We start from the raw sequence: 12,252 nt of genomic DNA on the forward strand, positions 1-12,252 counted from the left end.
AGTTTCTTTTTCATGTAAATATTTAAAGATCTTTTCCTTATGTTCAACTGAAGAGAACTTGATTTTCATGTGTTGTGTTAAAGATTGCTTTTGCTCAACCCTGTTGGGAATTTTGTGTCCCCCACCCCCTGTATTCTGTTTCCCAGTTCTTTCTCTAGATGAGGGAGGTTTTCTTTTATTGTTTCATTGAATGCATCTTTAAACCCAGCTTCTCTTTATGCACCTCTGGAACTCCCAGAAGGTGGCCTTTTAATAGTGGCCCTGAATTCTTGAATACTTATTTCGACTCAGTTCTTCTTCCAGCCTTTTGATTGTTTCCCCATTGTGGCAAGAAAAAACTTCCAATTCTGAAATTCTTTCTTCTGCCTCATTCATTCTATTATGGAAACTTTTCACTGAATTTCTTTAAAGGTATATTATATTTTTATTGTAAAGTCTGAGATAGAGAGGAGAGATAGAGAAGAAGATCTTTCATCCGTCAATTCACTCCCTAAGTGACCGCAATGGCCGGAGCTGAGCCAATCCAAAGCCAGGAGCCAGGAGCCTCTTCCGGGTATCCCACATGGACGCATGGTCCCAAGGCTTTGGGCTGTCCTCAGTTCTTTCCCAGGCCACAAGCAGTGAGCTAGATGGGAAGTGGGGCTGCCAGAATTAGAAGTGGGACCCATATAAGATCCCGGCATGTTCAAGGTGAGAACTTTTGCTGCTAGGCTATTGTACCTGGCACTTTTCACTGAATTTTTAATTTGCTCCATTGTGTCCTTCATTTGTAACAATTCTGCTTGCTTTTGTTTCAGTTTTGCTATTTCCTGTGTGGCATGTTCCTTAAATTCCTTGAACTCCTATGTGTGCTTCTCATTGTTGATAAGAAGCTTTATGACAAGTTTTTTTTTTTTAAAGTTCATTATCCCCCATTTCCTTGATGGGGGATAATAACTTGATAAAGGCTTTTGCTCCTTTGCAGGAGAGTCTTCAATAATAATCATAGTACCTCTCTGTCTTCTTTTGCTCTTGGTAATTGTACTACTGCTTAGCAGATTGTTCTCCTTAGGGCAGTTTCTAAGCTGTGTCACCCACAAGTGTACAGTTCAGTTAAAAAAAAAAGATTTATTATTATTTCTTTTTATTGGGAAGGCAGATACACAGAGAGGAGGTGAGACAGAGAAGATCTTCCGTCCATTGGTTCACGCTCCAAGTGGCCTCAATGGCTGGAGCTGAGCTAATCTGGAGCTAGGAGTCTGGAGCCTCATCTGGATCTCCCACATGGGTGCAGGGTCCCCAGGTTTGGGGATGTGCTTGACTGCTTTCCCAGGCCATAACAGGGAGCTGAATGGGAAGCGAGACCTCCAAGATTAGAACCAGTGCCCGTATAGGATCCTGGTGCATGCAAAGTGAGGACTTTAGCTGCTAGACTATCACACCAGGCCCTGCAGTTCAATTTTACTGATTGTGCTTGATTCCCAGTGCTTTGGAGTTACTTATGCCACTCCCTCCAGTGAGTTTCAGACCTGGATTCTTGTGTTGGGCTTCCATGATGGCTCACCACCCTCCACCTCCTCTGATCCTGTGCTTCTGGCTACACTGTTGTCTGTACAACCTTTCTCCCACTTCTGGTTCAGCAACTCCATAGACTAGAGAGAGATACCGGATGTCCTAAATAACTAGATTGTTAGTGGTGCTGATCTTGCCGGACAATCAGTTGTTAAAATGATAGAACCAAATTACCATCCATTCATATTAACCCTGAATAAATAGCTCAAACTCAATCAGATGATTAGTAGACTGGATCAAGAACCAAAACCAATCTATCTATTGCCTACAGGAGACAGATCTTAACAGCAAAGATCAGCAGAATTTATATCATGGAATTTGATGTTTGTTTTTATTTTAAGATCTTCAAAACAGTTTTTTTCTCATATTAAAGTTTTCACTGACTCAGGTCATAAAGTAGCATCATTTTCTTCAAGAAGGTTCTTGATTTTCTTTTTCATTTCTTCAGCGGTGCACTTGTTATTCAGTAGCATGTTGTCTAGCTTTATGGCATTGTAAATTTATATTTTTCTTCCTCTTTTTATGTTCTTTTGTGGCTTCTCATTTAAGGGGATGTTAACTATGTAATAGAAACTGTCATATCCAGATAGGAAGATTCAATGCAGTATGCATTTCTACTTCCAGATCAAACATGGACTCCCAATGAAACTATTTACTATATCTTGACAATAGAATGCTGAAGTCTCTGCCATTGTCCATTTCCACAATGATGGAATCATGACTTTATGAAGAACTATACTATTGTGTTAATATAGGAGAAATTAATGTGTGGAGGAAGGGGATTTAGAGAGGGATTTAAGGGAAATCCCAGAGCCTATAGAACTATATCTTAAAATAATGGTAACAGTAATAAAATACTGAATCACTGATAAAGGAATCAGTAGCACAAGAAAAATGGATCCTGCAATTTAAAGCAGTGATACTCCTGTAGAAATGAAAACCTGTAGGGGAGAAATAGAGTTTACGTGTGTGTGTGCGTGTGTGTGTGTGTGTGTGTGTGTGTGTGTGTGTGTGTGTGTGTGTGTAATATCCAATTCTTGAAAAAACTGAGAAGCATTCAATAACAATAAAGTATAACCAATACACAGGAAACAAATTGTATTGTCTGATTCTGTTTGGATTTAACAGATAAAGGCATCAAATCAGCCACTATGAATATGCTAAAATAGTTCGTGGAAACCATATTGAAAGAATGAGAACAAAATATACTAAGAGACTCAACACCTTTGCAATCTCAAAGTGAAATAAAATTGTAGGGGAAAACATCAAATAGGAATTACCAAATTGGAGCCTGGCACCTGCAGCACATTAAGCTCACTGCCCACGATGCCAGCATCCCAGATGAGTACCCGTTCGGCCCTAGTTGCCCCACTTGTGATCAAGTTCCCTGCTAATGCACTTGGGAAGGCTACAGCAGGTGCCCAAATACTTGGCCCAAGCCACACATTTGGGAGATGAGCTGGAGTTCCAGGCTCCTTACTTTGGCCTGGTCCAGTCCAAACTGCTGCAACCAGTTAGGGTGTGAGCCAGCAAATAGATATCTTTTTCTTTGTTTTTCCACCATGTGCTATACTTCTGCATTTGAATACATGAATAAATCTTTATAGAAAATATTAAAGAGTTGAATATAATAATTGAAATGAAATGTTTACTATTTAAGCTTAACAGCACATTCTTTAAAAGGATTTGTTTTTTTTTTTATCTATTTGAAAGTCAGAGTTACAGGTTGTGGAAGTAAAAGAATGATCTTCCATCTGCTGCTTCATTCCCCAAATGACAGCAAGGGCCAAAACTGCTCCAGGCAGAAGCCAGAAGCCAAGAGCTTCTACCAGATCTCCCATGTGGGTGCAGGGACCCAAGCACTTAGGCCATCTTCTGCTTACTCAAGGTCATTAGCAGGGAGCTGGATTGGAAGTGGAGCATCCAGAAATCATATTAGCACACATATAGAGTGCTGGTGTCATAGTGTCAGCCCCTTAACAGCACATTTGAGGTAGCAGAAAGAAATCTGTTAAATTAGATGACCAGTTAGTAGAAATGAACTAATGTGGAGATAGGAATTGTAATAACATTACAAGCACTCAAAGAATTTGACACAATAATAGTATGCTTGTACTGGATATTTTCCATGGATGATAGTGGGAAATGATTAGAAAAAAAATATTTTAAGAAATAATGTTCAAAGTATTCAAAAATTTATGAAAATCAATCTGTAGATCCTAGAAGCTTGGTGAAGATTGAGAACAGTAAACCCATTTAGGTAATGCATTGTTAGATACCTTAAAATATTAGAATTCTAAAGAACAACAACAAAAAAAACTATTTAGCACTGTTAACCAATAGAATAACTCAACTGTTACTGATCTATCATGAGAAATAGTGGATGCCAGAGGCCTTGATGTGACACATGCGATGTGCTGAAATGAAATAAGAGCTATCAGAAAGGAATTCTATTTCTGAAAACACTATCTTTCAAAAACAACGATAAAACAAAGATATTTCAAACTAAAATAAATTTGCATTTCACTCCTGACAGATCTTCTGTATAGGAAATACAAAAGGAAATCCTTTAGGCAGAAACAAACATATACCAGTTCACATAAAGAAATAAATAACAGTGGAGTGTTAGATTTATGGATAAATATATAAGACTATGTTTTTCTTAATTTTTAAAAAATTCAAATGTAACCAATAGTAATTACAACAACATATTGTTGCATTTCTACCATAAAGATGTTATATATGACAAAAGAAACACAGAGGAAAGGGAAGAAAGTGGAGCTATAATGGAACAACTTTGTTACATTTGATTATAGAACTCACCTGAAAGAGGGGGTGTGTAATTTAAGATACACAATGTAATCAACAGGGAAACCATTAAAAATAAACAGCGTTAGGGGCTGGTATTTGTGGTGCAATGTATTAAACTGCTACATGCTACACTGGCATCCCATACAGGTACCAGTTTGAGTCCCAGCTATTCCACTTCTGATCCTGCTCCCTGCTGCTGTGCCTAATATAATAAAGTAGCAGAAGATAGCCAAGATGCTTTGGTCACTGCAACCATTTGGGAGACCTAGTTTTGACCTGGCCAGCCCTGCTTCCATGTGGGAAGTGAACCAGTACATGGAAAAATCATTCTCTCTCCATCTCTCCCTCTCTTCCCCTCTCTCCCCCTCCCTCCACTCCTGCCTCTCTCTCTCTCTCTTCATCTCTCCCTCTCTCCTTCTCTCCCTTTCCTTCCCTTCCTTTCTCTACTTCTCTCCCTCTCCTTCCCTTTTTCCCACCTTCTCTCTCTTTCTTCACTCTGTAACAGTTGGTTTCAAGTAAATTTTTAAATTCTAAAACTATTTGGGGCCCGGCGCGGTGGCGCAAGTGGTTAAGGTCCTCGCCTTGCACACCCGGGATCCCATATGGGCGCTGGTTCTATCCCAGCGGCCCCGCTTCCCATCCAGCTCCCTGCCTGTGGCCCAGGAAAGCAGTCAAGGACGGCCCAAAGCTTTGGGACCCTGCACCCATGTGGGAGACCCGGAAGAGTCTCTTGGCTTTGGATCGGCATAGTATCAGCCCGTTGCGTTCACTTGGAGAGTGAATCATTGGACGGAAGATCTTCCTCTCTGTCTCTCCTCTCTGTATATCCACCTTTCCAATAAAAATTAACAAAAATAAATCTTTAAAAAACATTCTAAAACTATTTGTTAAAGACAAGACTATAAATAGTAGAAAGTATTACTCTCCTCTGTCTTCCTTCGGTCTTCCCATTCCCACGTCCATTCCTCTGCCCCCTCTCCCTCTCTCTCTTCCTCCTTCCCTCCCTCTTCTTTCTCTCTCTCTCTCTTCCTCTCTCCCTCACCTGCTCTCTTACCCTCTTTTCTCTCTCCTCTCTCCTTTTCTCTGCTTCTCCTCTGTTACTCTACCTACTAAGCAAACAAATATGTTACAACACATTTTTTTAAAAGGAAGGTCAGTTATACAGAGGGGAGGAGAGACAGAGAGGAAGATCTTCTGTTTAATGATTCATTCCACAAGTGACTCAATGGCTGGAGCTGAACCAATCTGAAGCCAGGAGCCTCTTCCGGGTCTCCCAGACAAGTGCAGGGTCCCAAGGCTTTGGGCCGTCCTCGACTGCTTTTCCAGGGCACCAGCAGGGAGCTGGATGGGAAGTGGGGCTACCAGGATTAGAACCAGTGTCCATACAGGATCCCGGCGTAGTCAAGACAAGGACTTTACCCGCTAGGCCACCACGCCAGACCCTACAACACATTAAAAAAAAAAACAACACAAAATGTGATATCACCTTGATACATTTTTAAAAGAAAAACAAATGTGTTATTTAGGATGTAGAGAAATGAAAAAATTCACATGTTGCTGATGAGAATGTAAAATGGTCCAACTGCTGTAAGAAACAATTCTTAAAGCATTAAACATAAAAGTACATGTAACTTTATAATTTCACTTTTAGCTATATACTCAAAAGAAATATACATACTGGAATGAGTATGTGTGTATGTATGTTGAGAGAAGGACTATTCCTAATAGCTAAAAGGTAGGAACTACTATAATGCTTATCAAAGGACGAACAAATGGAAAAATCAAAATATGGTGTATGCATACAAGGAAATGATTCTGCTTGCTCATGAAAAGGAATGAAGTGCTAAAACATGTCACAGATTTTTAGGCTTTATTTAAAAACATATCAAGGATATGTATTGCAAGAAGAGAAGGTCTGAGTTCAAAGATTGGGTGACATTTTCATAGAACTGGGTAAGCAACCCATATTGAAGCTCTTGTTCAAGTCCCACCTGCTCAGTTTTCAGTGTAGCTGCTGATAACGTGCCTGGGAAGGCAACAGATGATGGTCCAAGACTTAGACCAGAGCTACCCACTTGGGAGATCCAGATGGAGTTCCTGAATCCTGGCTTTAGCCTAAAGCAGGCTGGAGTAGTGTAGCCATTTCGGGAGTGAAGTAGCAAATGAAAAAATTTTCTCTCACCTTCTCCATCTCCCTATCATTCTGCCTGTTCAACAAAGAAATATTCAATAAAAAAGATGAAAAGGCGTATACAATTTTCAAAACAAAGTCAGTATGATTATATTAACACCAGACATATAGTGGGAAAAAATGTTAGTGGAAACAATTCCATCGTCTAAAACAGGAACTTAAGTACAGGCTTTGGAGATAAAGTTGAGAAGAAGTTAATACCACTATTAACCACTATTATCAATGAGTGTCACACTGATTTGGAAAGTAAAACGATGATATCTTGGAAAACAGACCCACAGGTTATATGCAATTTATAATTTATCATAGTTTATCCTGGCATTTTTCTTCTGAGATTCCGAAATTATTGGCTTTCTTTATTCTTTTCCATGGCATCTTAAGTCTGTGATGGTCAGCAACAGATATAAAATTAAATGCATTTTATAAACTTCTTTTTTTTGTGTGTTTTCAGGAATTCAAAATGTCCTCAGCCTCTTTTGTGCAGTACTCACAGAAAATAAAGTTCTGTTCCATTCCGCAAGTTTTCAGAGACTTAGTGATGCCTGCAGAGCCCTGGAGTCTTTAATGTTTCCTCTCAAATATAGGTAAGATTTTTACCTAACAAATTGTACATTTACTACATGTTGACCAGCTTTGTAAAAACAGTATTTAAATAGTATTGTCAGCAACACTTAATTCTGTTTTAATATAGTCTAATAAAAGTGTTTAGGAAGTGTTAACTAATTGGTATTAAAGAATTAGTTCATTTAGATATTCTAACAATGTTGCCATTTATTAATAAAAAATAGCCTTTATCTTTTTTAGGCACCTCCTAAAATATTTCCATATTTATGACACATTAATGATACATGGGGTTTGCTTAAAAATCTTATAGCAGAAAAGGGAACAAAAGTGAATTTAAATACATGTGGCTGTGGATTGTGTCTTGTCAGCTGAGCTTGATAGTGAAGTTTCATTATAAGTTTTCCTCCTTATATATTTTAATGATCTGTGAAAATTTTCCACAATAAAAAAGTAAAAAAAAATTGATGCATAATAGTGTTATAGAATTAATAATACTGTTCAATCAGTCTCATAATTGCAACATATAAGAAACATAAATTTATACAAACTAGATAAAATTCTCTCTACCTCAATAATTTCTATTAAATTTTTTGTCTAGGTTCCTTCCTTAGCCTTTTAAATAAAATAATATCTTCCTAGTCTGTCATCTTTTATTTGTTTGCTGTTCCTAGTTGATGTAAACAGTAAGTATAGGAGGTGAAATTTGAGTAATCATTTTATATACATAAATTTTTACTGCCTAGTGCCAAGAGCAGAGTCCTCATCAGAATATCAATATTACTATCTAATGTCAGGTTTCTATAAAAGGCAAAATATTTTCAAACAATATTAAAAGACTTGAAGAGATTACTTGCCTAAGAAAAATAAGAGACAAGAAAATTGGCCTGGGTTCCATTTACTTTGCATCTTTTATCTGGTCATATCTTTCACATAAATATTTTCAGTTGTTCCTGTCAATATTTTAATATTAATAGGCATAACAGTATTGATAATTTGTAAACACAAACAACGAAAATGTATCCAACATGAAAATGAAAGGGAATGTTTATATCATAGCAAAACAAATGTATCTTACAAATATTTTCATTGTTTCCAGCTATCCTTATATCCCCATTCTTCCAGCTCAGCTACTAGAAGTTCTAAGTTCCCCAACACCTTTCATTATTGGAGTACATTCTGTCTTTAAAACTGATATCCATGAACTTGTAAGTATTCATGTCTTTTAAAGTTGTTCTGATTGGTTTTCTTTTTTAAGATTTATTGATTTGTTTAAAGGTTAGAATTACAAAGAGAGAAGGAAAGACTTAGACAGTTGTCTTCCATCCATTGCTTCACTCCCTACTGGCTGCAGTGGCCAGGACTGAGCTGGCCAAAGCGAGGAGCCAGGAGCTTCATCTGGGTCTCCTAGGTGGCTGGCAGGGCTCCAAGCACTGGGACCATCTGTAACTGCATCTCCCAGCTGGAAGCTGGATCAGAAGTGAAGCAGCCAGCATTCTGGTACTGCAGGCAGCAATTTTGCCTGCTAAACCACAGCTCGAGATAATTGACTAAAAAAAAAATTCACTGAAGAGTCTAAATATATTAATTATGCCTTACAGCAAGTATGGACTTTTCTTAAGATTTATTTATTTCATAAACATGAACTGACACTAAAATGTGGTGCCAGGGCCATATGTGGAGGATTAGTGTGCTACACCACTGCGCCAACGCCATTATAGAAGATTTTAAGAAGGAAATCATTAAGATTCTTTATTTTTAAAATATTTATTCATTTGAATAGCAGATTGGTTGTGGGTAGGACACTCAGTGGAACTCAGGGAGAGGCAGAGAGAGAAATCTTCCATCCACTCATTCACTCTTCAAAAGTCCTCAACAGCCAGGACTAAAGCAACTCACGGTTGGGAGTCAAGAACCCCATTCCAGGTTTTCCATGCTTGTTACAGGAATGCAAGTAGTTGGGCATAATTAGCTGTTTTTCCAGCGGGTTACCAGGAAGCTGGATTGGAAGCAGAATAGATAGAATTCATGGGATGTAGGTGTCCTAAGTCATGGCTTAATCTACTACACCACAGCCACCTCTATTAATAGTCTGATTTTTTAAGACTTTATTTTATCTTTTATTTATTTATTTATTTATTTATTAAGATGTATTTGTTTCTGTCGAAAAGGCAGAGGAAGATACTGAGAGTAAAAGATCTTCCATCTACTGGTTCACTCCCTAAATGGCCTCAGTGGCTGGAGCTAAGCTGATCCGAAGCCAGGAGCCACTTGTGGACCTCCCACAGGGTTGCAGAGTCCCAGGGCTTTGGCGCATCCTCTGTTGCTTTCCCAGACTACAAGCAGGCAACTGGATGGGAAGTGGAACTGGACCAGCTAGGACACCAACCAGCACCCATATGAGATGCTGGTGCTTGCAGGCAGAGGATTAGCCTATTGAACCATCATGCTGGCCACAAATTTTATTTAATTTTTTTAAAGGAAGATTTATAGAGAGGGGAGACAGATCTTCCACCCTCTGGTCTATTCTACCAAATGACTGCAATGGCTGGAGCTGGACTAGTCCAAATCCTTGAGCCTGGAGCTTTGTCCAGGTCTTGCATGTGGGTTCAGGGGCCCAAGGATTTGAAACATCCTCCACTGCTTTCCCAAGCACATTGTAGGTAGCTAGATCAAAAGTGGAACAACTAGATTTTGAACTGACACCAATATGGGATGCCAACAAGGCAAACGGAGCTTTAATGTACTATACCACAGCACCAGCAACCCATTAAATTTTTTTAAAGATTGATTTATTTACTTCAAAGGCAGTAAGAGAGAGAGAGGGATTGTCATCCACTAATTAACTCTGCAGTAACTGTGCCAGAGCTGAGCCAGGCTGAAGGCATGAATCTAGAATACCATCAGGGTTTCCCACATGGTTGCAGGAGACAAGCGCTAGTACCACCCCCTCCCTTAATATTCTTAAATACCGCTCTTTTGTCAGGTTAAATGTTTGATTGTGTAATTTTTGTCCTATAAATGAAAAAAGAAGCTAAAATGATCCATTTATTCGTGTTAGACTTTGGTTGTTGGTGTTTAATTTATTCATAATTTTAAGTAAAATGGATCCAGCATTATGTACTGGTGGTTAAGCCACTGCCTACAATTGCCAACATCCCATTTTGGAGCATTAGTTTTTGTTCTGATTGTTCCATTTCCATTGCAACTCCCTATTGATGCTCCTATGAAAGCAGCAGAAAATTGCTCAAATGCTTGGGTCCCTGGCATCGGCATGGGAGACCAGAATGGAAGTTTCTGGCTCCTTGGCTTCAGCCTGGGACATCCCTGGCTTTTGTAGTCATTCAGCAGATGGAAGGTATGTGTGTGTGTGTCTCCCTTTCTGTCACTCTGCCTTTCAAATATATATATTTTTAATTCCTGAGCATCTTACAAATAACAAAATTTGCAAAAAGCCATGAGTTTCCAATGAAACAAAATTTGTTATGAGTCCCACCAAATTGTATATTCCTATGCCCTATGAGTGCAAATACCAAATAAGGAAAAATAATACTCTGTTCAAGCCAGTTCTGATATAACACTGTTAGATTTCTAAAAGTATTTCTTTAAAAGTATTATATTTTTAAAGGAATTATAACAAAATAAGGAATGTAGAGAATATCCAGGAGTGCCAAGATTTTGGGGATTGGTTCCATGGTAGTGGGTTAAGGCTTCACCTTTGGTGCTGGAATCTCATGTGGGCACTGGTTCAAATCCCAGCATACTTACTTCTAACCCACTAGCTGCTAGTGTAGCCTGATAAAGCAGTGGAGAGTGGCCAAAGTCCTTGGGTCTCTGCATTCATGTGGCCGATCCAGAGGAAGCTTCATGCCCCTGGCTTTGAACCTGCCTAGCTCTGGGTGTTGCAGCCATTTAGGGAATGAACCAGCATTGGATGGAATCTATCTCCCTCTTCTCTGTAAATCTACCTTTAAAATTAAAAAGTAAATAAATAAGTAAATAATTTTTTTCATCGTCATCCATTAAAAACAATTAAGAAAGTTTCATAATTTACTAAGTAAATTTTATTGGGTTCTAATGCTATTAGATAATATTTATGGGCTGTCATATTGAGGAAGAGTAATATTTTTGTGGCTCACAAAGGCAGAAATTTAATCAATATAGATTAGAAATATAAAAGAAGATTTCTGCAGTATCTAAGAACGTGATTACACATATAATCATATCATAGGTTTCATTTAATAGAAAATTATGCAATAGCATAATTATTAACAAAACCCTTGTAATCATAAGCTTATATGTTAATATATATTCCTATTTAATTTTAATATCATCATATAAAACATGTATAAATCAGTAAACATATTCAGAAAAATCTAATCATTACTAATTTGAAGCGTGCCCATCTGGTTTATAGATAATTTTATTAGCACTGAGTGTAAGCAGCACTGGAGATAAGAAAAACCAGGTGCTGGCAAATTAAATCTGTTATATTTTAATGGATAAATTAAAATTGAGTTATAATCACATTATCAGTATCAAAACTTTACTAATCTGGTTAGTTTCTCTTACTTTTTAGGTAAGTTATTTTTAAATAGACTCATATAAAATGTGTAATGTAGATTTTTTTCTTAAGTATTCAAGATACATACTGATTGCTTTTAACCATTTACTAAAGATATGGTTAAAGTACCACAGTAGAGCATTCAAAATCAAATTTGATATTCATATAGCAATTCATAAAGAACTTCAGTTGTGCAACACAAGTTTACTCAATGAAATCATCCAAAGTCCAGTTTTGTTTCCTGCTTGTTTCTCAATGAAAACCCTCAGGTACTTTAATCATTTGAATGCATAAGTATTGTTTGTTTCTAGTTCATGAGTTTAGCCATTAGGAAAGGAAAGAGCATAGGAGAACATTGCATAGTCTTGTCTTACCTGGCTGGAACTGTATACATCACTTTTCATGTTTAATGGACAAAAATTTAGTCACTTGATTACCAAAGAAGCTAGAAAAACCTGACCACAGAAGCCATGAACTCAGAATTCTGTTTCTGGGGACAATGGCAGGCCTAGTGACGTTTATTGGAGGATCACTCTAACTAGGCTGCAGTTCCCACTGGTGTACATGAGACCAA

General features: G+C 37.9%; 1 protein-coding gene across 3 annotated transcripts in view; it reads left to right on the plus strand.

The window, feature by feature from the left end:
* SBF2 (SET binding factor 2) overlaps positions 1–12,252 on the plus strand; it is a 382,316-nt gene that overhangs the window by 175,695 nt on the left and 194,369 nt on the right. For all 3 annotated transcript variants that reach the window (XM_040989139.1, XM_040989140.1, XM_040989142.1), the window contains exons 7-8: positions 7,005–7,137; positions 8,214–8,322. In XM_040989139.1, coding sequence (XP_040845073.1) covers positions 7,005–7,137; positions 8,214–8,322 — 242 coding nt within the window. The remainder of the gene's footprint in view (positions 1–7,004; positions 7,138–8,213; positions 8,323–12,252) is intronic.

This window comes from Ochotona curzoniae, unplaced genomic scaffold (genome assembly GCF_017591425.1).
Source record: "Ochotona curzoniae isolate NIBS_2020 unplaced genomic scaffold, NIBS_Ocur_1.0 contig_517, whole genome shotgun sequence".
In the NCBI taxonomy this organism is placed as follows: domain Eukaryota; kingdom Metazoa; phylum Chordata; class Mammalia; order Lagomorpha; family Ochotonidae; genus Ochotona; species Ochotona curzoniae.